A 25,205-nucleotide genomic window follows, 5' to 3' on the forward strand; every position below is an offset into this window, starting at 1 on the left:
GGGACTTCTCAAGAAGCACATCAAGGCAGGGGCTACCTGGAAGGTAAGGTGATTTCTGAAGTCTGTGCTTTTCCCGTTTCTTGTGGTGGTGGTGGTGCAGAAATATGGTCATGGAGCTCTCAGGGTAGCACCACAGTGCGAGACACTGACAGCATGACAGCCATTGGTCAACACCTCTTCAAGGAACCTGATAAAGTCCCTTCACTCACCTCAGCCTCCTCCTCAGGTGGGAAAGGGGTAACAGGAGAAAAATCAACAAAACAAACCCCCACAGTTCTGTTCTGCACTCAGGTGAATTGGGAGAGACAATGGTCAAATCTCTCTTATATCACGGGTAGATTTAACCTGTGATCACTCCTGTTTCCTCTCTGCCTGTTGCTGCACAGCAGGACTGACTCCTCTGGAGCCCATAGAAGAGGCCCCTGCTCTGCATTGCACCCTCAGCCAGCACAATCCAAGGATCACGCCAGGATGTGTGTGAAGACAGACAGAGGACACTTGTGGTTGCTTACTGTGATGAATGGAATAGGTTCTGCTCACAGGTGTCCGTCCTAACTCTTCACTGCGTTTCTCCCCCTTGGACAGGCCCTCGTGTGCAGAGGGAACAAATGTTTAACGGCAGCTCCATCACTGAGTTCCTCCTCCTGGCATTCGCAGACACACGGGAGCTGCAGCTCTTGCACTTCTGGCTCTTCCTGGGCATCTACCTGGCTGCTCTCCTGGCCAATGGCCTCATCATCACTGCCATCGCCTGCGACCACCACCTCCACACCCCCATGTACTTCTTCCTCCTCAACCTCTCCCTCCTCGACCTGGGATCCATCTCCACCACTGTCCCTAAAGCCATGGCCAACTTAATCTGGGACAACAAGGCCATCTCCTACACAGGATGTGCTGCCCAGTTCTTTTCTCTTATCTTCATGATTTCAGCAGAATTTTATCTTCTCACAGTCATGGCCTATGACCGCTACATTGCCATCTGCCAACCCCTGCACTACGGGACCCTCCTGGGCAGCAGAGCTTGTGTCCACATGGCAGCAGCTGCCTGGGGCACTGGGTTTCTCTATGCTGTGCTGCACATGGCCAATACATTTTCTATACCACTCTGCCAGGGCAATGCCCTGGACCAGTTCTTCTGTGAAATCCCCCAGATCCTCAAGCTCTCCTGCTCACATTACTACCTCAGGGAAGTTGGGCTTATTGTGGTTGGTGCCTGTTTATTCTTACTGTGTTTTGTTTTCATTGTGCTGTCCTATGTGCAGATCTTCAGGGCCGTGCTGAGGATCCCCTCTGAGCAGGGACGGCACAAAGCCTTTTCCATGTGCCTCCCTCATATGGCTGTTGTCTCACTATTCATCGGCACCTCATTTTTTGCTCACCTGAAGCCCCCCTCCATCTCCTCCCCATCCCTGGACCTGGTGGTGGCAGTTCTGTACTCGGTGGTGCCTCCAGCAGTGAACCCCCTCATCTACAGCATGAGGAACCAGGAGCTCAAGGAGGCCCTGAGGAAACTCATCCAATGGACCTTGCACCACCAACTGTAATTTGTCTCCCCTTCTCTGCAGAGTGCCCAGGGTATATTTTAGGCCAGTACTCTGGGTTTTTTTTTCTCTTATCATCATCGTTAGAAGTAATTGCTTGGGTTCATAGCACTTCTCTTGAGGTGCTGTCCTGTTGTGTCTGATCCTTGAAGAACCATGTGTCACCTTTTGCCTTCCTAATAGCCTCTCTGCAATAAAAGGGGATCTCCTGAGGGAGGTGCCTGCAGCCTGGGCTCTCCTTCATACAGTTGTGGCTAAGAACAAGCCAGAGGAATTGGACTTTCCAAGTCTCTTCCGCCTGGTTTTCTCCTTCTCTTTGGGGAAATAATCTCATGGTGTCACTGTTAGACACCAAGCACTTAGTTGAAGGCTCTCGTCTTGGTGTCCAGGGGCATTGGAAATGGTGCGCAAGCTCCCAGTCACCTTCCTCATGCTGTCGCAGGTATGACGGGCGTGATGGCAGAGTGGAAAGGAATCTGGCGTGGTCAGGAGAGGATGGGGACACTGCAGGTACTCCTGGGTGGGAAGTGAATGGAGACTCAGAAGGTGAAAGACCCTGAGATGAAGTGCCCCCAGGGCAGAGCACTCACTCCAGGTACCCGCAAAGAAAGACTCTGCAGTGCTGTGGGAGTCCGTGAAGATGCAGCAGGCACAGGGCAGGAGAGTGGAGAGATGCAGGAGGTGCCTGAGGAGCCGCAGGGCCAGGACTCTGCTGGTGTCCTGGGGAGCAGGGCTGGCGGGGAGGCAGAGTGGGGCAAAGGCGGTCAGGGCTGGGGATCCCCTGCAGCGTCAATGCAGGAGAGGCCGAGAGGGAGTGGCCTGCGCTGGCACTTGGGGCCAGCTGCAGGCCTGGGGCCGATGGGGAGGCTGAGCCCCCCCTCTGCCTCCCAGCAGCTGCTGTGCCCTTCCGAGGGGCTGGGGCTGTGGGCTGAGTGCCCAGAGCTCTGCAGCAGCCCAGACTGCCAGCCCAGACTGGGCTGCTCTGCTGGGCTGCGCTGGGGAGAGGGCAGGGAAGGTGGGGGAGAGGGGGAGGAGATGGGCTGGACTGGAAAGTAGTGCCTGCACTGCAGGGCTGGGGGGCCATGTTGGGCAGCAGGGCTTGGCCAGCCCAGCTGAGGAGGTCTCCTCTTCTTGCCCCACGCTCTTCAGACCACTGTCAGCCTATAGGCATTGCCACAGTGCCTCTGCGCTGGCTGCTGGGTGTCTCCATGTGCCCTGCTCTGAGCCCATGCAGGGACCTGCCGTGGGTGTCTCTGCTGGAGCTGGCCACCATGGCCTGCCTGCACAGTCCCAGGAGATCCTGGACAGGCTGCCCTTGGCGATGGGCTGTGATGGTCCTCAGCCCACAGCAGGTTCTGAGCACCAGCCCAGGAATGCTTCCCTGGGGATGAGTGCCTCACGCTGTGCTGGCTGCACATGTGAGCCTCGGGGGATGTCCTCACACTATGGTTCTTCTGGGTACAAAAGGGGAACCATCGTCTCCCAAAGTGGTTTCAGCTGGGTGGGAGCTGTCAGTGTTGCAGAAAGGCTGGCACACAGAAAGACTATTTGAAAAAGGACAATCATTTCATTGGGCTCTAGTCCAAACCCCTCCTCAGACAGCTCCTGATAGATCAGGTGCTCAGGGCCTTGTCTCAACAAATTTGGAATATCTCCACTGGCTGAGATCCCACCATCTCCCCTGGGCCCTGGCTCCAGTGTTTGGCTCTGAGGGCTTTCTCAAAACAGAGCAGCTCTCTCAGCCTCTCATTGGACATAATGTGCTCCAGGCCTTGACCACCCTTCTGGCCACTGCTGGAAAATCTCCACTCGGTCAGGGTCGGTCTGGCTGCTGCTGTGGACCAGAGGCTGGATCATGAGCTGTCCTGGTGTCAGCTGAGACACAGTTAATTGTCTTCCCAGCAGCCAGTCTGGGGCTGTGTTTGGGATTTGTGCTGGAAACAGTGTTGATAACATAGAGTTGTTTTTGTTACAGAGAGATGTTTTTATTGCTGAGCAGGGCTGACACAGTGTCAAGGCCTTTCCTGCTCCCCACACCGCCCCTCCAATGGATGGCTGGGGGTGCACAAGGAATTGGGAGGGGACACAGCCGGGACAGCTGACCCCAACTGACCTAAGAGACATTCCATACCATATGATGTCATGCTCAGCTTATAAAGGGCTTGGGGAAGAGGAAGGACAGGGGGGTGATGGCATTTGGAGTGATGGCGTTTGTCTTCCCAAGTCACCGTTACGCGTGATGGAGCCCTGCTTTCCCGGAGATGGCTGAACACCTGCCTGCCCATGGGAAGTGAGGAATGAATTCCTTGCTTTGCTTTGCTTGTGCACACGGCTTTTGCTTTACTTATTGAACTGTCTTTATCTCAGCCCACGGGTTTTCTCACTGTGACTCTTCCGACTCTCTCCCCCATCCCGCTGTGGGGGAGTGAGCAAGCGGCTGTGTGGTGCTCAGTTGCTGGTTGGGGTAAAACCATGACACAAGCTGACCTCATGAGTTGGAGAAATGCATTCACAGTGAATGCTCCTACACTGCCCTGATGGCTGAAGGCAACTCCCTGAACTGGAATTGTGTAAACTTACCCGTTGTCTCGCAGCACATGCCAGGGAAATGGCTTGCAGCCTTGTAAAGCTAAGAATAAGTGACAAAACCCAGAACAAATCCACCTCAGTTAACTTCTTGTATAAAATTAGGATCTGTCAGAACAGAAATATGTTGGAGCTGTTCACTGTGGTGGACAAATCGTAGCAAGACTTGGCAAAATATTAAACTGCAGCAGACTTCTCATTTCAAAGAAGGCTGATGGATGAATTGGTAGCATGCCATGTGTGCTCCTTTCTCTCTTAACAGCCCTTCTTGGTATATGCCTGGCAGTCTGCTACACTTGAGAGAGAAATAAGATTTTCATTCATTTCTCTTAAATTCCAAAAGGGGGACAGATTCTTTTGGACATAATCACTCTTTCAGTAAAACTCTCCAAGTGCCATTTTCCTCACCTTTGAAGTTGGGAGATCCAATTTTCAGTAATACATGCAGGCAACTGAGAAATATCTAGTGTTGACTAAAAGAACTGGATATTAGTAATATCTGATAGATCCAACGGACATTGTCCTTGATGTCACTCTCCAGTTATCGCCTCTGTCGGGAGAATGGGGCAGTGAAAGGCAGATGGTGGCCTTCTGCGCACTGGAAAGATCTCGAATGCTAGCAAGCTCTAAAAGCCATTCTTGTTTTGTGCAAACTTTCTCAAGCGCAGGTTGTACAATGCAATAGGGAAAAGATGTAGGAAGTTGCTGTTTTGATTTAGATGTAATGCAAAGCTATTAAACATAGGCTTTCTTCTGTATTTGTTACAGAAATGATATCATAGGAAGGGAAATACTAATTATGAATATTTTTACTTGTGACGGGGAAGTTGACAATGCCTATGAACAAGGCAAGGCAAATTAGGTCAAGACCTCGTTACACTTGGAAGGAAACAGCCGTGCTGTGGAACGGCTAGGAGAGGCTATGTGACAATGTGGGTTCTTGGCATTGTCTTTAAGAAAGCAGAAAATGCAGGAAGCGTTAACATTGATTTCACGTACGCTATACGGTCATTCACAGGCAGAGGTAAGCCTGTATTTTCCTCTAGGCTTGTAGGCTTTCATTTTTTTTATTCTCATGGAAGTAGCTTCGCACAGTGAGTTGTGCTTCCCTCTGGTATTAGCTCTCAGCTCTTTCTATAGAGAGCAACAGAGAGAAGATGAGCTTTAAAAACAGACTATTTTGACACTTTGTCAAAGGAAGTCCATCTGGAACCAAAAGTGTGTGTGTACTACAGTCATACACCATATACCCTATGTGAAGTAACAGTTCTGCAGCTCATAGTAAACACACTCACGAAGGAGCTGTGTTTCATGAAGTGGACAGTCCGATGTGAAGCCAGGAGATGTCCATGTACTGCCTGTAGATACACTTGTCCAAAACGTTTGTCTGTTACTGCACTTTGCAAGTGGGAATTAACTGGATCAGGCTCTAAATGAAGTTGGTGTTGCCTGTTGACAGTATTTTTGCAGAAAGAGTTCTGAACGGTGGACTCCTTTAAACGTTGGTTTGCACTGAGGAAGAGTTTATCCATGGTACCCGCCTGAGCTGTGCTCACACAACATGAGCAAATGCAGTAAGACCTGACCTTTTTAGCTCGTGCTTTGGCATATGAGAAAAGCCCAGGAAAATGCATCACAACTCTTGCCCAACTTTCAGGCCGGGTAGGGTGACTTCCTCCAACTTGCACTGATATCTGTACTGATGCTTGTCCTGTACAGGACATCCCGTGGCGCTGTGATTCAAAATTATGACAAAAAAAAGAGCTACAACACTAAATTTCGTATTAGTTTACAGGCAGGCTAATAACCTAAGCATACTAAAGAAAAGCATGAAGATTGAGGCAGCTCATGTGAAAAGAAAACATCTGCACCATTTTTTTGCCTGCAGAAACCTGACAGAAAAGAAAGAAGGTATAATAATAATGTGGCTCGTCTGGCAGTATTTTTTTTGCTTTTGTAATTACTTGAAGGCGTCATTATTTTTTTTAACTGTTGTGTCAGCAAAGCCTGCCAGATGTTAGTCAAAATGCTAGTGGGCTTCAGTGCAAAAAGACTTCTTCCAATGGAAGCTGTCTGAACAGTTCCAGAGACACGGACTCCAGAACTCCACCTATTTCTTCTTTGTTCCAAAAGATCCCCAAACTGGACACTCCTACAGCAGAGATAGAAAGCTTAGCACCATAACCTTGGAACTGTGAAGCAGCTGCTTCTAACTGACTCACAAGGTGAGTGAGGTCGAGGATGTCTTGTTGGAATCTCTGTGGATCAGAAGCATGTGGAGGGCTCTAATGGCTTCAGAAACAAAGCTGGCACGTGACAGGAGACAGGTTAAAGAAATCCCTGAAAAAAATGATTTAATGTACATGAGCACATAAGAATGGAGAAAAGCTTGATAAGAAAACTAATATTGGGCAATGCACGTATGGGTAGAGCAGATACATTCACTAAAAGCAGCAGAGAGCGCTGGATATACCAAGCTGGAAAACAGCACCAGTACATGGAGACTCACTGAAGAAAATGCTTACGTTTACGTTGGCGGTCTGAAGTTCAGCTCAACAAAGATCTCGTACCAGATTGCCTGTGAGTTTGTGTTGTGTAGTAGAGCTGTGACAATTGAGCTAAGAAGGTAGATGTTTTCTTGTGTGTACTTTCTGGAAATGAAATGTACAGTATTTCACAAACTAGCATGCTATAACTCTAGTATCTGAGTTTTACAGAAACGCTGTATATCGGAGATCTGATGGCGCTAACAATAGAGAGAAGCTACCTCCTGTAGCTGTGCCATCAGTGTCATCAGACATCTGTCCAGTGTCTGGAGCCCATGACCTGCCTTCCTGGTCTGTGATGGGGGGTGTCCCCAACAAGGGTGTGGGGCTGGGGGTCCAGGAAGGCACATGGGCCCAGCATGGGGCTCTGAAATCTCCTGTGAAGCCAGGAGGGCTGAGTCCATGGGGCAGGGAACCACCACCCCTCCCAGAGTGGGGCAGAGGACCCAGGGCTCCAGGCTGCCTCTCCGTGCTCCTCTCCTGCCCTGACACCCCATTGTGCGATGTGGGGGATGGTGCTCACTGGAGCCCTGGTAAGAACCTGTTTCCCGCTGTGCCTCCAAAGCACCACGTGCCCCAAGGGCTGTCACCGTCTGCCCCTTGCCTCTCCCAGCCTCCTGGGGGGACACTCCAGTTTGCCCTAATCTGCCCTGATCGGGGGCCACGTGGTGGGTGGGAAGGGGATCTCCTTTGCAGAGACACCCCAGGCATCCGGGCTCCCTCAGCCGCTCTGCTCATGGCAGTGGTGCAGCCAGAGAGGACCCGGGGCACTGGCAGAGGAGAGGGGACATAGAGACTCGGACATACAGACACACACAAGAGCATAGCTTTGCTGAAGGGGTTTATTGATCATTAGAAGGAAATGGCCCAGGGGTCCCAGGGGGTGGGGGGGGTCATCCAGGGATGATCATCTCCTCCTGCCTCTGGAGGGGGAGGGCAGGACAGGGATGTCACCACCAGTTCCAGTCCTGAAAGACAGAGCCCAGAACGTGACCCCCAGTGTCAGCTGGAACAATGAGAGGGGCCTTGCCCCCACCATCTCTGTCTGCAGAGACCTGGGGAAGGAGAAGGGAATTGGAGCCCCCAATACACCCAGGACAGCACTTGGCTCTCCTGAGATCAATATGGCACCCAGAGGGATGCCCCTAAATCCCCCAGAGCCCTACTCAGCCCTCACAGTGGGCCTGGGCGTCTGTATGGCACCAGAGCCCCTACCTGGTCTGCACGGTGACCCTCTGGGTCTGTAGAGCCCCACTAGGTAGAAGGAAAGGCAGGGGGGCAGCTGTGTCCAGCCTACCCTGGGGCATGGGTCATGGACAGTCCCCTCTGTTTCCCTCTCCCATACCCACATTCTGCCCACCCCAAAGGGCTCAGGCATCCCCCGGGGCCCAGGATCCTTTGTGGGGCTGGAGACACCATGGTGCTGCTCACCTAGACATCAACAGAGGCAACCAGGCGTTTCTGGCGCAAAAGCCTCTCCAACACGTCAGCCAGACGGGGCTGGGGAGAAAGGGAGGGTTAGGGACACGCTTGGTTGCACTGGGGTGTACTGGGAGGCAGGGGAAAGCAATGGGGTCCTTGGGGAAGGTGCCTCTGGGGAAAAATGGGGTACAGGAGTTTGTGTGGTGGTGCCCAGGAAGCAGTGGGGGCCCTGGGGAAGGGGCCCACCTGGGTGCGTGGCTGTGTACTGGGGCATCCTGGGGTGTACCGGGTTGTAATGGGATGGATGGGAATGCAGTGGGAACCCTGGGGAAGGGGACCTCTCTGGGAAGACAATGGGGTGCAGGGGTGTTCTCTGGGGTGCACTGGGGTGTACTGGGGCACACTGGGATGCCCTGGAGTGTCGTGGCCATGGAGGGGAGAGTCTGGGGCCAGCAGAACTCATGGTACCCACCTCAGTGCTCCTCACTCGCCCGTCTTTGACTAACCCCACCTGCAGAGAGACCATGAGACCTCACTGGTCACTGGCATGTCCCTGGTCCCAGCAAGGGATGGGAGGACCAAGGTGCCCTCCACTTCCCCAGACTGGAGACCCTCCAAGTCCACCCCACTACTTACATCCAGGCTATTACTTCCACTTCCATCCAAGAGAACCTAGGGAAGACGAGCAAAGGGGTGGTCTGAATTGGACCTTGGTGGGGCTGTGGGTGGGACACAGGTGTCCCCAGTCCCCCCAGGGCCCATGGCTTCCACCTGGTCTGAGGAGAAAAATCCCTTCTGCTCCCCCCCCAGGATCATTCCTCCAAGTGTCACCTGGGATACCTGTTCATGCAGGGACCAGGGGTGGGGATGGAGACAAGGATCGCATGGGGAATTCAGGGCATCCAAAGAGAATGGGTGTGTGTGGCAGGGACACAACCCAATACAGGGCTCTGGGGTGAATTAGTGGACCCCAAGGGACTGGGCTGGGGGTGTTGAATGGACAGGACTGCGTGGGATACAAGTGAGGGGTAAAGGAATTGAAGTGGAGGGGATTTGGGGACTTCAAGAGAGGTGGTTGGTGGGGACAGAAGGAAGAGGATTGCAGAGGACAGAAACAAGGGGATTGGGAGAGTGTTTGGAAGTGGGGGTTCAAGGAAGAGCATCTGGGGACACTACTGCAGTGGAAAGGCAAAGGACTGAGGGGAAAGACCAAAAGAAAGGCATTGGGAGGGCATTTGGGCACTGTTGGTAAGACACAGAGGAGATCCTGGAGAGGAGATGTCTGAGGGGACCAAAAGGATGAGATGGGGAGGCCCAAAGGGAGAGATGTGTGGCCACCAAGACAAGAAACTAGTGGGGGCCCTCACAGGAGTTTGTGGTGGACCCTCCCAGGAGGGGGCAGGTCCAACCACTCACTGAGGAACTCAGGCTCTGGGCACAAGAAGATGAATTGTGGAGGGAACAGGCAGAATTGTGGGAGGGAGAAAGCTGTCTTGGCTGGGGCTGGAGGTGAGGGGGAGCCTGGAGGAGCTCCTTGCTTGGGAACGGGAGAGGCCAACTCAAGGGGGTTTGGGCTCTCCACTACAATTTTGTGCTGCAGGAGAGCTGATGTCCTGCAGCCATGACCCATCCCCAGCATTGAGCCCCTCCCCGTGGCATTGTGGACTCACCTGAGCATCTCCCGGGGTGCACAGCAGGATGGTGAAGAGCAGGGCCACGCTGAGCACTGCAACCTTCATCTTCCTCTGCAGTGTGGTGAGTCCTGGGTGAAGCTGGAGAAGGTGAGGGGCAGATTTATCCCTCCCAGGACTCCTCCTTGCCCCTCCCCAACCTGAGAGCTCCCGGGGCAAAGCCAGACTTGGCCGAGACACCAGGCTTGGCAGAGACACCAGCCCTGGCAACCAGCCCAGCCTGGCACAGAGTCACCCCTGCCTCCGGCTCTGATCCAGCCCCTTTCCTCGGCATCAGTCCAGCTTCCGGCATGGGGCAGGTGCACAGGGAAGGGCCCAGGCATCTGAGGGTGGTGAGGGGGGGGTGGGCAGTGCGCCTCTGACAGCCTTACGGTGACAACCCACTGCTCTAACACAAAACCTTCCTCCCACAGCTCTCCAAAGCCAGATCCCCCATCTCCCAGTGCCCCTCACCTCCCAGCACTGCCATCTCCCCGTGCTCCTCACCTTTCAGGCCAGTCGTTCCCTCCAGGACTCCCCCAGAGATGACGCCAGCCTCAAACCAGGGGTCTCTAAGCAGGATTGTCTCTGACCCCTCTCCAGCCCCTTGGGTAGAATGGGGGCTGGGACTGATCCCTCTTCTTGGGGCATCGTGGACTCCAGGATTAGGGAACGCTGGGAGGTGAGAGGACAACTGGGGACATGGGCAGTGGGCACAGCCAGGTGACTGGGATCTTCAGTTGCTGGAGGCAATGGGCAGCACTGATGAATGTTGGGCACCGGGAGATGATGGCTCAGTTCGGGGGCAGTGCTGAGGTGGTCGCAGTGCCCAGCTCCAGCCCCCCCACCATTTCCCTTCTACTGCAGGCCCCAAACTGGGCCAGTCCCCAGGCACGGCCTCCCCGGAGCAGAGGCCAGAGGGGAATATCCCCTGCCCTGGCCCTCCCCCTGCCACTGCCTGGGGCCACCATGCCCTGCCAGACAACATGGGTCCCACTCTGCAAAGCTGCCCCCGGACAGTGGGTCCCTGTGACCCCGTTCCCAAGAAGGCTCTGGCTCCAGCCCTGGCCCTGGCTGGGACTTGGTCGCAGCTCACCAAAGGCCCTTGTCCCCATGAAGTGTCCCTTCAATGCCCTTGTCCTTGACCCAGGCCAGCGCTGTCCCTGAGCAGGATGTGGCCATCCAGAGGGACACGATGAAGTGCGCACTTGTGTCCAGGCAGTGACTCGGAGCTAATCACGGAGACAGAGCTCCCCTGGCAAGAGGAGGGATGTTTGTCCCCACAGCATCTCTGATAAGCCGTGTTTGCCCTGGGCCCGTGGGACAAGGAACCCTTTCAGCAATCGTGGTGCTTCATGAGAGTGCCTGATCGGGGGGAGTCTGGGGGGGGTAAAGCAGCCTGGACACCTGGGCTCCCTCCAGCCCTGGCAGTGGGCAGAGCCCACAGAGGAGGGCAGTGCTGAGGGACCGGGGAAGAGCAGGTCCTGGGGCACTCTGCACTCCTGGGTCGCCCCTGGGGACAGGCTGGAGCCCAGAGGTGGGGGCAGTCCCAGGGGAGCAGCCTGACAGCCGGGGTGTCACTGTCCTTCGGGAAAGCCTGGTGGCAGGGGAGTCCTGCAGGAGTGGAGCTTAGAGCAGCCTGGGTGATGGAGCTGTCTCCCCAGGGGCACTGTGTCCCTTTCCCTCTGCCCCCCTGCCTGCCTTGCAGCTCTCCCTGGCTTTCCAGGGGGGGTTCCTTCACAGCACCCCTGACCCAGACATCACCATCCTGGGGGCCCTGGGCAGCATCCTCTCACCAGTGTGGGGCAGGAGCACTGTGGCATTGTACGCAAGTGGTTCAGCTCTGCCCTCTGAGTGGGGAGAGCTGCTGGGGGAAGCTGCTGGCCTGGCTCGCACAAGCCAAGCAAGACCTTCTCCAGCAATCCGGCATCGATGCACCCATTCTTTCCAGTCGTGACACTCACACCATCTGCCATCACTGCTCTCTTCAAGGATGCACGTGCCCCAAAGAGCAGAGGGAATAGCTGGCACCTCTGTTAGCAGGGACATACTCATAATGAAGACGGGCATATTCTGGATCAACGAGCTCAGGCACCCCTGTTTTGCCTCCCCGTAGATGCCCACAGCTATCAGAAGAGATAGATAACAGGACAGATAGTTATTTATTTATTTATTTATTTCTGCATGATGAGAAGGCCAGCAATTTTACTGGTGGTGTGAGCTAGCACTGGCAGGAGATAGGGCCAGTAAGGTCTCAGTCAGGAGATGCAGCACGTATTTACTTGTCTCTACCCTCGGTAGCTGAGGGTCAGAAGTAACCATGTGTAATGACCAGCAAATCCACTAGCCACACTCAGCAACAGCAGCATTGAATGCACTGGACTCCTTGCCTGTACTGAGTCCATGGGACATCACCATTACGATAGCAGATCCACGAATCCTTTGTCAGGCTGGCATGTTCCTCTGTAAGGTCATCCTCTGTTTGTTATGTGCCACAGTAATTCAAGCGACCACGCTGTGCTTCCCCATCACCATTCACTTCCCAAACCATCCAGCAGTCCATGTCACATGTCTGACACTGAAATAGTGCTCTGTTTTAGTCCTCTGGCTACGAGGGTCTGAGGATAGTTCATTCTTATGAGGCACAAGGTGGGAATCAAAGGCTGGTGGTAAAAATCTGGTTTAGGTTTTGAAGGCAGTGGGGGGTTTGCCCAAGTTTCAGTGAAACCAAGGTGTCACTGGTTTTGTTCCCATCATGGTACGGGCTGCTGTCGGGGCTTCAAAGAAATAAAAATAGACTGAGAAGTGGTTCATGAGAACTGTACATGGCTTGGATTCTTCACTGACGTTATATGTCATTTTTAAGGGTTATGGATATGGCTGTATCTTTACGGGACACTAACTATAAATAAGAGACCTGTTGTGGATCAGTTGTGAAAAGACTGAAGGCCACTTACTGGAATATTTGCTTTGGAAATTGCCCAAAGAGCAGGCAGTCACCTGGAAGATGTTCATTTTGACTGCTTAAATTTTTTAAAAACTTTTTTTTAAAAAAATGTTTTTTAAACTTTTTGACTTGTTTAAATATGCTGTGACATGATTTGTATTCTGAAGTTATTTTGGAAGGAACTGATGAATTGTACGCACTGTCATAATTGAGGAATATTGACTTAGCAGAGGTCAAGGGTGCCTTTGAGGTAAGTGCCAATCAGGCAGATGGCATTTGATAGCCACTTAACATATGCCAACACCCCGGCGATAAAGAGCTGGACAGAGGCAGAGGCACCAACTGTGGATGGATTGGCCAGCACCCTCCAGGAACTGAAAGAGAATCTCACTTCCTCCCTATGGGCCTGCTTCTCAGCTGTGGAGAAACTGTCCCAGTAATTGTCCCTGCATTTAAAAGCAGATGCCCTCCTCTCTCATAGACACCAAGGTTTCACCTATTAAGACTCAGCCTTTTTCTGATCAGAGGACAAGGTACTGGTGGCACACATCACATGCCACCCTGTGGTTCCATCTGTGTGACCAGGGGGAGGGCATGAGGACGTGGGATGGTGAACCTACCTGGAGACTAGAAGCTTGGGTACTGGAACTGCCAGACAAAGAACCAGCCAAAAGGCATCCACCCAGGGAAACTACTGCTCCAGGTTCTGTTGGGCAGAGTAGAAGGGCTGATCTTACTTTCAGCCCCGATGAAGGGACTTCTGCTTTGCAGTGACAAAACCCAAGGAATGAATACGCTGACCAGGAATAAAGGGGCCCTGTCTCCAGCAGGGCAGAGGAAAGGGACAACCGAGTTTACTGGGCCGTGTGGGATGGATGGCCTGACACATCAGCCCCATGGGAGTATAAAGCTCTGGGGACACCGGTGCACATGTACTCTAATGCCATCAGATTACAAAGGGGCAGAACCCAGCTGCATTTCTGGAGTGACAGGAGGATCCCAAGAACTGTCTGTGTTGGAGGCTGAGGAAAGCCTAACTGGGAAAGAGTGGCAAAAGCACCCCGTTGGGACTGGTCCAGAAGCATCCTTGGCATAGACCACCTCCAGAGAGGGTACTTCAAAGACCCAAGAGGGTACCAATGGGCTTTTGGTATAGCTGCCTTGAGTACAGAGAAGATGTTTAGCCGTTAGCTTGCCAGTCCCTCAGAGGATCCTTCTGTTGGGGGGTTGCTGCGGGTTCAAGAACAGCAAGTACCATTGGCCATGTGCTGATCCAGACTGCACTGGAAGAGGGTGAAGCTCCTGAGCACCTGCAGTGTATTGATGACATCATTGTGTGGGGCAAGACAGAAAAGGAAGTGTTTGAGAAAGGGAAAAGAGAGATCTAGATTCTTCTGAGAGCTGGTTTTGCCATAAAATAAAGGAAGAGCAAAGGACCTGCACAGGAGGTCCAGGATTTAGGAACAAAATATGAAGATGGGCATTGTTATAGCCCAATGGATGTGATCCATAAAATAACAGGTTTGTTGCCACCACCTAACAAAAAAGAAACACAGGCTTTCCTAGGTGTTGTGGGTTTTTGGAGAAGGCACATTCCAGGTTATAGTCTGATCATAAGCCCTCTCTATCAAGTGACCCAGGAGAAGAACAGCTTTGAATGGGTCCTGAGCAGCAACAAGCCTTTGAACAAATTAGACAAGAGATAGTTCGTGTGATAGCCATTGGGCCAGTCTAGACCGGAGGAGAAGTGAAAAACATGCTTTACAGCACAGCCAGGGACCACGGCCCCACCTGAAGCCTCTGGCAGAAAGCACCTGGAGAGACTCAAGGTTGACCCCTGGGTTTTTGGAGTCGGGGATATGGAGGATCTGAGGCCCACTGCAGTCCAACTGAATAAAAGATATTGGCAGCATATGAAGGGCTTTGAGCCACTTCAGAAGGAGTTGGTACTGAAGCACAACCCATCTTGGCACCTCGATTGCCTGTACTGGGCTGGATGTTCAAAGGGAGGGAACCCTCTCTGCATAATGAAACTGATGCTATGTGGAGTAAAGGGGTTGTGCTAATAACACAACAGGCTCGAATGGGAAACCTCGACTGCTCAGGAATCTTGGAAGTGATCGTGGACTGGCCAGAAGGCCAAAACTTTGTAGTGTTGCCAGAAGAGGACATGACACGTGCTGAAGAGGACACACCATGTCATAAACCACCAGAAAATAAGCAGTATGCCCTGTTTGCAGATGCACCCTGTCATATTGTGGGAGAACATCTGAGGTGGAAGGCTGCTGGATGGAGTCCTCCATGACGACTCGTACAAACAGCTGAAGGAGAAGGTGAATTGAGTCAGTTTGCAGAGGTGAAAGCCATCCGGCTGGCTTTAGACATTGCTGAGCGAAAAAATGGCCAGTCCTTTGTCTCTATACCGACTCATGGATGGTGTGCACACTGAACTGAGGCAAGAGGAATCCCACCTCCTGTGGGTCTGTGGGGTGCGTGGGGGAGAGCTGAAGCCCACTCCAGTCTCCAGACTACTCACCAGAGAGGAGAGACCTGATGGACACCGCTGAATCCCTGCCCTGCGTGGGGGGAAATGATCCCTGCCTGTCACTGCTGCGGTGACCTGCCTGGCCATGGGACAGGGAGAGGGGTTAAGGGAGGGGAACATTTCAACCTCTCATAGACCACCATGCCACAGGAGGAAAAATCCCACTTCTGAAATCCATCTCTCCAGTGCTCAGAGAGGGACAGTCAGTGATGACTTCAGTCTGCGTCAGCCTGCGCTCCCCAGGAGAGACCCTGATGCCTTTGAGAAGCTTCAGCCCTGGAGCCCCAGGGACATCTGCAGGGAGTGTGGGAGGGCAGAGAAATGTTGCCCTGGGCTGGTCCTCTGCTGCTGAGCTGGGCCGGGCTCCTGGGACGGAGGGAGCTCATGGCAAGTGGGCAGCACTGCAGAGAGACATCTCTGCCCAGGAGCATGTCCTCTGCAAAGCGCAGCAGGGCTGAGGGCACTGCCTGCAGGCACCGAGGGGAGAGGAGGGAGGAGAAGAGAGGTTAAAGGCAGCCTGGGGTGAGAGGATGCTGAGAGCTGATTCAAAGAGAACTCTTCACAGCCCCCTACGTGGTAAGTCTGTGTCTGCAGGGAAAAGCAGCTGTGGTTGCTGGAGGGACCTCTTCAAGCTGGTACATCCCACAGCCTGTGGGATCTTCTGGGAGGATGTTTGTGTGCAGGAGGAAAAATGGCAGAATTCACTTGAAAGGAAGGAGTCTGTGCTTTGAGATGTCTCATCATTGTCAACGGGGTTGGCAGGGGGAGATGGGAATTTCTTTTTGTGCTCTGGAGAAGGCACTGAGAGCCCAGTTCCCATTAGGACTTGTCTGAGCTGCTCCTTAGCCCCTGCACACAGAGGTGCCCCTGGGCAGTGCCCGGCTGCCAGGAGGGGTCTGCAGGGCAGAGCTGAGCACACAGCCGGTGGCATGGGCTCTGTGTGCACAGGCAGGGAGGAGACCTGAGCACAGAGGAACAGCTCCTGGCAGGGACAGCTCCAGGCAGCAGAGACATGAGCAGGGAGCGAGAGGCAGCTGTTCCCAGAAATGCTGTGGAAGGGGGGTTGGGGCACCTCCCTGCCATCCCCTGCAGTGCAGACACCTTCCCCGGAGAAACCCCCTGCTCTGCTCTCCCACCCAGCAGAACCTCTGCCCTGAAGGTCACCTTCTCGGCAGCCTGACCCCTGAGGAGCGGATATTACCAAATACCAGAGTGCCTCCATCGGCAGCAGCACTGTGGCATTTCTCTGGGTTTCCCCTCCTGTCTCTGCTCCCCTTGATCGTATCACCAGGTTTGCTGGGATGGGGGGGTGGGGTTCAGACACAGCTCAGAGACCAGCCCTGTGGGTCTTGCCATGCAGATGTGTCCATGGGAATGAAGTGTCCAAGTGCCTGCCTAATGCCCGGGCTGCAGGGGATACAAATGACCCCATTCTCCCTTCTTTAGGACACCCCATCTTTAGGACATTTGCTTCTTTCCCTGAGGGGTCTTGCTGGGCTGCAGGCTGCCCTCCCCCAGGGCACAGCTCTCCCATGGCATCCCGGTGGTCTCCAGGAGCCCCATGGAGAAGACCCCTCAGTGCTAAGGATATGGAAACGCTGCTGGGTGGCTGCCTGCAGACAGCTGCAGAGAGCCCTCTGTGTTCCTGGCTGGGAGGGGAGGGCTGAGATCCTGCTCAGGTAGAGTGAGACAGGCTGAGGGGGTTGGAGATGTGCACTTGGGAAATGGATTCCTCTGCTCTCAGCAGTGCCCAGCTCCTTTTGGGGGGAACGTCTGGGTGCGATCATCCTGCAGCTCAAAGAGGTGCCAGCACAGGGCGGCTGAGACCAGGGCTGATGGACCGACCGGCTCTCCTCACTCATCACTAAGCCTCTTCCTCATAGAAGTCTCCCCTAGCTCTTCAATGACTTTTTCTCCTCGCACAGGTCCCAATGCCCAGCGGAAGCAGATGTCCAACAGCAGCTCTATCACTGAGTTCCTCCTCTTGGCATTCGCAGACACACGGGAGCTGCAGCTCTTGCACTTCTGGCTCTTCCTGGGCATCTACCTGGCTGCTCTCCTGGGCAATGGCCTCATCATCACTGCCATAGCCTGCGACCACCACCTCCACACCCCCATTTACTTCCTCCTCCTCAACCTCTCCTTCCTCGACCTGGCCTCTATCTCCACCACCGTGCCCAAATCCATGGCCAATTCCCTCTGGGACACCAGGGCCATCTCCTATGCAGGATGTGCCGCCCAGCTCTTTTGTTTTCTCTTCTTTATCTCAGCAGAGTATTCTCTCCTCACCATCATGGCCTACGACCGCTACGTTGCCATCTGCCAAACCCTGCACTACAGGACCCTCCTGGGCAGCAGAGCTTGTGTCCACATGGCAGCAGCTGCCTGGGGCACTGGGTTTCTCAATGCTGTGCTGCACATGGCCAATACATTTTCTATACCACTCTGCCACAGCAATACTCTAGACCAGTTCTTCTGTGAACTGCCCCAGATCCTCAAGCTCTCCTGCTCAGTCTCAGACTACCTCAGGGAAGTTGCAATTATTACTTTTAGTACTTTTCTATTTTTGGGTTGTTTTGTTTTCATTGTGCTGTCCTATGTGCAGATCTTCAGGGCCGTGCTGAGGATCCCCTCTGAGCAGGGATGGCACAAAGCCTTTTCCATGTGCCTCCCTCACCTGGCCGTGGTCTCCCTGTTTGTCAGCACTGCCATATTTGCCTACCTGAAGCCCCCCTCCATCTCTCCCTCATCTCTTGATCTGTTGTTTGCTGTTGTGTCCTCGGTGGTACCTCCAACACTGAATGCCCTCATCTATAGCATGAGGAACCAGGAGCTCAAGGATGCCATGAGGAAAATGATGACTGGATGTCTTTCAGCAGCCATAGACTGCCTACGTTCCTCTGAAACTGACTCCCTGTGTATGTCGTGACAGGCCAAGTCTGCCTTTCCTTCTTTACATTTTTTTTTCTTCATTCCACTTTTCATGATGTTGTGTTACAAATAAATATTATTATTCCTCCTCTTAAATATCCACCCATTCTGTGTGACCAATAGACCATGTATAAATGGGAAACCATTTTATTTAAGGTAAATAAATGAACCTACAGGAACTTTTTTGTCTAAGATCCATCCTCAGCTGAGCAGAAATGAAACAATTTTCTGGCTGCCCCAGCTTGGGGCAGGCTGCTTTGTCCCTGGGGGATTAGGAGCTCTTGAGGACCCCAAGGGCCAGGGCTCTTGTGCTAGCCTGGGGAGACAGGATGGCACGGAGGGGCTGCAGACCTCTCAGGATATGCTGGAGAGGAGAACAGGGGACACAGGGTGCCACTGACCTCCTTTCTCTTGTGCCCACCCATCTCTGCCCCCCAGGAGCTTCTCTGCCCTTCAGAGGGGCTGGGGCTCTGGGGCGAGTGCCCAGAGCTCTGCAGCAGCCTGCGGCAAGTACTGCTGTGGGGCCAGAGCAGACAGGGCTGGAGAGAGGGCAGGGAGGAATGTTTCTGGGAGAGAGAAACGTCAGTGTATAGCTTGTTCTGCGTGACCGTGCAGGGTGAGGGCTCGCATCAGGGGGACTGTGGTTCAGAGACAGGGCTCCTGGATGGGAGCTGAGACAGGCATGTGCAGGAGAGAGGAGGAGGCCAGTCTATGTCCTTGGTGGCATGGACAGACCGGGAAGGTGACCCAGGGCCTTTGTCACCTCCCAGCCTCTCTCACCAGCCATTTCCAGCCCTGACCGTTCACCCAGGTTATGGGCAAGTCTCGCTGTGCGGCCATCTCCATCCTCCTGCTGGGCTGAGTGCCTGCATTGGGGAAAATGGCCAGCTCTGGCCAGCTTCTTCTGAAGAGTGAGTGGCCCTGAGCAGCAGTGACTGGCCGTGTGTAGGCCTGGGACAGAGAGTCAGGGGATGTCAGTGAGAACAAGGTGATGGCTGATGGCTTTAACAAGTCCTTACAGCCACATCTGAGCCCAGAAATGGAAAGCAGTGGATCTGTATGGGTGGTGGAGGAGGAGGAGGAGGACGACGATGACGATGACGACGAGTTTTTTGCTGGGAAGGTGGCAGAAAGAAAGTCCCTTCTTGTGCACATCAGAGATAAGGAAGATGTTTCCATCTTGTGCGCATGCCTCAGCCTGGCAGATAGGGAATGCCCGCTGCTGGGGGTGGCTGTGCTCAGTCATGCCTCAGGAGCTGACCTTGCTCTCTTCCCCTCCTTCACTCCCCACACTTGGATGGACCACAGGAAACATCCATGATCCTGGAAAATGCACGACCCTCCTGGAGGGAGGTCCCACAACTGCAGGGGAAACAGGAAGGCTTTGAGAGACACATGGGGGTGCAGGCAGAGAGAAAGGTGTATGCATAGCAGTGAGTGTGTTAAAGGCAGGAAGAAGACTTGAAGTGGTGGTGGGGCTGCGGGGATGTCATGCTGAAGGGAATCAGGCTGAATTGTGATTTGGAGGCAGCAGCAGCAGCAGCAGGAGGACATGCATTTCAGTGCTGGGATATGGCGATAAGTGCAGGAGTCAAGCAAGTCTGGGACTGGGCTATTTTGGGTGCCAGAGGACATTAGCAGGGCATTGGAAGATGCCCGAGGGGTTGTGGGGAACTCACAGGCACTGTCAAGTCCTCAGGTAACCACAGCTTTGTCTTTGCAGGCACAGGCAGTGAGGCCAAAGTGACACATACAAGTCCTTCATTTGCTGGCTGGGGAGGGAGACAAGGAAGCTTAGCATAGAATTACCAAGGTAATTTATTCTCTTATTTCAGCTGTGCAGGCAGTGGTGCCTCAGCCTAATGGCTGGAGGACCCCAGTACAGAGGAAAGCAGGGTTTGTATCTGTTACAGTACAGTTGTATAGACCAATGCAATCACTCACGTTAAGGGATGGGCTCATCAGTTCCTACATCCTTGTCCCGTGCAGGTGGTGCAGACAAACGGTCAGTGGTATGTTAATTCTCTTTGTTCTAAAGCGATGTCCTGCTCAGGTGGGGGGATTATCCTGGATCCTGGTCGGTTGCTGTTCTGGCCGTGGTTATACGCCCGGTTTTTTGAAAGGTAAATCTTCCATGGGTTTATCATGGACATGGGATGTTCTCAGCTGGTAAGAGCTGGCTTAGGTTGGGTCTTCAGGTCACATGGGCCCTGAGGTAAAAGCTCATAGTCTCAATTAGTGTTCATTCTTGTAAGCAAGTTGTACTGCAGTTAGCATCTTGCCTTTCACTGGCATCAGTAAAGCTTGGGAGATCCCAAGGTCAGAGTGAGATGAGGAAGCAGGAGGAGGTAGCTAAAGTCCTCAGGGAAACTGGAACAGGCACAGGACAGTATAGGACCATCTGTGGTGCCAACAGCTGACAGCCTTGGTGTGGCTGGGCCCTCCTCCAACACCAGGACAGAAGTCCTTGTCCTCTCCACAGTGGCTGCTGTCTCTTCCACTGAATCCCGTGAGAAGGCCCCAGTCCCTGACAGTCCCAGGGCCTTGTTGCCTCCTCACCCACCCCCCATAGAGCCTGGGAGGTGTCCTACCGCTGACCTGCACTAGGCATCACGTACCCTCCCATCACACTGCTCCCAGGAGGAGCTGTAAGCATCTCATGAGGGAAAGGATCCTCTCTTCAGGGAATGGGGGTCAGGGCTTGGCCATCCTGCTTGGTGAAACACATTTAGGGATTTCACAGCCACTCCCACATTTGATTTTCCACATGTGACCAATGCTTCTGACTTCCTGTTTTACCAGCTCCCAGGGACAACCACAGAATCACAGAATGGTTTTGGGTTGGAAGGGACCTCAAAGATCATCTAGTTCAATCCCCTGCCATGGGCAGGGACACCCTCCACTAGACCAGGTTGCCCAAAGCCCCATCCAACCTGGCCTTGAACACTTCCAGGGAGGGGGTATCCACAACTTCTCTGGGCAACGTGTTCCAGTGACTCACCACCCTCATAGAGAAGAATTTTTTCCTAATATCTAATTTAAATCTACCCTCCTTCAGCTTACAGCCATTACCTCTTGGCCTATCATTACATGCCTTTGTAAATCTCCCTGTCTGGTCATTCCCTCCATGGTCTCTTGAGTGATGGTCCTCCCTGGGGCCCAGGAACACTCTCAGAAACTCGGAGGTTTGCTGCTGACTTTTACTTCTTTAGACACTTGTTCAATCTTTCAGGACCTGCAGTTCAGGAACTTGGCACCAGGGGGCTAATTAACATGCAAAACGCCCTAATGAGCCAATGCTCTGTGCATAATTTTCCTTTAGGTCTTCAGTTCTTATGTGGTTAATTAGAGAGATTTCAGGAGTCTAGTTAAAGTCTAAAGATTTCAATACTAAACAGTAAGGAAGGATTCTTTTTTTTTCCCCCCTACAGTTCTTAATTCTTCTGCTCACACATTGCGTGATATGAGAAATCCTCAGTTCATAGTGATCCTGAGTGTCTCCTAATGGAGTTTGAATATATATTCTGTAAATTCTCATGAGTTTTTTCATAGGACATGGACACGGACCAGCAAGATGATGACCCTTTCTCTCCCTCTGTGGAAAGAGAGACTTATACAGCCATTTCCAGAAATATATTTCCTGCCATCACTTTGAATGGGGAAACTGTGTTCTGGTGACACATTTGTATCGTCATATGATACATCTACATTTCATAGCTAAAGGGAGCTTGGAGCAAGGAAGGCAGGAGGAGTTGGATAGATCACCCTATATTTCTTTGCCATCAAGAAATGGCCACACCTGCTATCACTTCCTTCATGGCATCCCTTTCTTTGAGCTGGCCACATCTTTATGGGATGTCCCATGGCATAACACCATGACCTGCCAAGTGCCAGACCTCAGTCGATACGCAGAGGCCCAGAGCCCAGCCAAATAAAGAGGCCCAGAGCACAGATGTCACTCCTGTCTTCAAGCAGGAAAAGAAGGAAGACGCAGGGAACTACAGGCCAGTCAGACTCACCTCCCTTCCTGGGAAGATGATGGAGCAGCTAATGCTGGAAACCCTTTCCAGGCACAGGAACGATAAGGAAGTCATCAGGAGTCGTCAAGGCCCAGAGCCTTATGTATGTCCAGTTTGCCTGAGTATTCCCTGATCCGATCCTTTTCCAGCAAGGCACTTCTCCATGCTCTAGATTTTCCCCTGGTCTCTGGCACCTGGGATTCCTGAAGGCCGATCTTGCTGGCAAATACTGAGGCAATGATGGCATTCGGTGCCTCAGCCTTTCGCACGTCCCGTGTCACCAGGTCCCCAGTCTCACTGAGCAATGGGCCCACAGTTTCCCTCATTTCCCTTTTGTTCCCTGTCTACTTACAGAAGCCCTTCTTGGTTTCTTTGGCATCCCTTGCCAAATTCCATTCCATTTGGGCTTTAGCTTTCCTACCTTTCTCCCTGCATGCTCAATGTCTCTGTGTCCCTCCCAGGCTACCCATCCTCATTTCCACCCTCTGTATTCTTCCTTCTTGTGTTTGAGTTTGGCCAGGAGCTCCTTGTTCATCCACACAGCTCTCCTGGCATTTTTGCCTGACATCATATTTGATGGGATGTGCTTCTCTTGAGCTTGGAGGAGGTGATCCTGCAATATGAACCAGCTTTCTCGGGCCCCCCTTCCCTCCAGGGCCACATCCCATGGGACTCTTCCAAGCAGATCCTTGAAGAAACCAAAGTCTACTCTCCTAAAACCCGGGGCTCTGAGATTGTTTTTACCTTCCTGCCTGCCCTCAGGAACCTGAACTCCATCATCTCATGGTCACTACAGCCCCATCTCATGGTCACAAGGCTGCCTTTGACCTTCACATCCCCAACAAGCCCCTCATTGTTGATGAGGAAGAGGTCAGGCAGAGCACCTCTCCTCACTGGCTCCTCTGTCACCTGAGTGAGGAATTTCTCATCCAGGCACTCCACAAACCTCCTGGATTGCTTATGCCCTGCTGTGTTGTCCTTTGAGCAAATATTGAGGTGGTTGACATCTCCCGTGAGGACCAGGGCCTGCCAATGTGAGGCTGCTCCTATCTGCCTGTTGAGGGCCTCATATACTTCTTCCTCCTGGTCGAGTGGCCGATAGCAGACATCCACTGTAATGCCACCCTTTCCTGGTCTCACTTTAATCCTCACCCTTAGGTTCTCTCTTGGCTCCCTACCCATCCCCAGACAGAGCTCCATGTACTCCAGCTGTTCTCTCACATAAAAGGCAACGCCCCCCTCCTTGTCATCCATCCTCTCCTTCCTCAAGAACCTGTATCCCTCCATTGCGACATCCAATCATGGGAGTCATCCTGCCACATTTCCATGATCCCAACAAGATCATTGCCCTGCAACTGCACACCGATCTCTAAATCCTCATGTTTATGCCCCATGCTGCATGCGTTAGAGTACAGGCACTTTAGAGAGGAACCCCAGCATGTTGAGTTCTTGGAGGGGGTGTGAGAGATTTCTCCATCATGGTGCTTTGTAGGCATTTCCTTGCTTACATGCAAGCACTGAACTTGAGCCCCGTTTTGTGATCCCTTCCCACCACATCACCCCATGCCCTTGCTCATTGATCCTGTCACTCCTTTAGAGGACTGCTGGTTACTCTCTCCCTCCCCCATCATTCTTAGTTCAAAGCCCTCCTTATGAGGTCAGCCAGCCTGTTGGCAGAAACAGCTTTGCCCTGCTTAGTGAGGTGGATCCCACCTCTGCCAAGACGATGCTGGTCCGCAAACAGGGTCCCATGGTCGTGGAACCCAAAAACCTACCCCAGTTCCGCAGTTAATTATTAACTTGTCCTAGTAGTGCCTTTCTCCTCACCAATGAGATTGAGGAGAACACCACCTGGGCCCCCATGCCCTTCAGTGCCACCCCCAGAGCTTTGTAGTCACTTCTGGTACTGTCCAGGTTGCCCCTGGTAGTGTCATTTGTGCCCACATGGGTTAAGAGCAGGAGGCAGTAGTCAGAGAGCCAGATGAGCTCTGGACGTCCCACCACAACATCCTGGATCCTTGTCCCCAGCAAGCAGCAAACCTCTCTAGATGGTTGGCTGGCCCAACAGATGAGTGCCTCTGTCCCCCGCACCAGGTAGTCACCCATTACGATGAAAAACCCCCCGTGGCACTACATCTGGATGAGGCTTGAATATCTCCATTTGTGGAGGTACCACAGCCTTTCGGAGTGCCTGTTCCTGGTGCCTGATGGACCTTATAGTGCAGCTTCTTTTCTCTTAAGTCTAGTCAGAATTTTCCACATCCCAACTTTTTCCCATGGCTTCTCATCCTTCCACTGTGCCCACATGGGAAGAGTCTGACTCCTTCTCCTCTGCACCATCCCATAAGACAGCTGTAGACAGTGACAGTATTGATAGCTGTGAAGTAGAATTTTCCACTTGACAGGGTGAGGAATGTGTTTGGGTTAATGCTTAGACACTGTCTAATTCAGGGTTGAATACACTGCGTTGCTTTGCTAATGACTGGACCCTTGAAGAGGAGCTGAAAGACTGATAAATGCACGCCTTGCTAAGGACTGTCCTCGAAGAGGACCTGAAAGATTGACAACCTGATAATTTTTCTAATCCTGCAACAAGATAAATATGTTGTAGTTTCTGTGTGCAGGGTGCTAGCTTTGTGGCATTACCACCCTGCAACCACCTCTGTGCAGACATGAAATAAATAAAATACCTCTGCTCTGTGTGTGTATTGGTGTACTGCACATGGGGTAAATGACCCCACTTTTGGGAAAACACCAGGACATCCCATGTCTCTAAAGAGCCTTTTGACAAGGTGGGCACATCTGTGCTGGCCTGGCCAGCCATTCCTACACCCCCTGCCCATGCTCTCCACAGCCCTTGAGCTGGTGGAGCTGCTCTGCAGAGCAAGTGGGCTGTGGGGCCTGGGGTCACAGGGGCACTCTGCAAGGGACGTGCTGGTCAGGCTGGGAGGCAGACCCAGCTCAGGGACATCACTGCCACTGACTGCCTCCCACAGAG

General features: G+C 52.9%; 1 protein-coding gene across 1 annotated transcript in view; it reads left to right on the forward strand.

The window, feature by feature from the left end:
* The window catches only part of LOC129200100 (olfactory receptor 14A16-like), a 29,512-nt gene extending 10,003 nt beyond the window's left edge, over positions 1–19,509 (forward strand). The window contains exon 2 of the mRNA XM_054811354.1: positions 19,149–19,509. Coding sequence (XP_054667329.1) covers positions 19,149–19,509 — 361 coding nt within the window. The remainder of the gene's footprint in view (positions 1–19,148) is intronic.
* The last annotated feature ends 5,696 nt before the right edge of the window (positions 19,510–25,205 follow it).

The sequence above is a fragment of the Grus americana genome, assembly GCF_028858705.1.
Source record: "Grus americana isolate bGruAme1 chromosome 27 unlocalized genomic scaffold, bGruAme1.mat SUPER_27_unloc_5, whole genome shotgun sequence".
In the NCBI taxonomy this organism is placed as follows: domain Eukaryota; kingdom Metazoa; phylum Chordata; class Aves; order Gruiformes; family Gruidae; genus Grus; species Grus americana.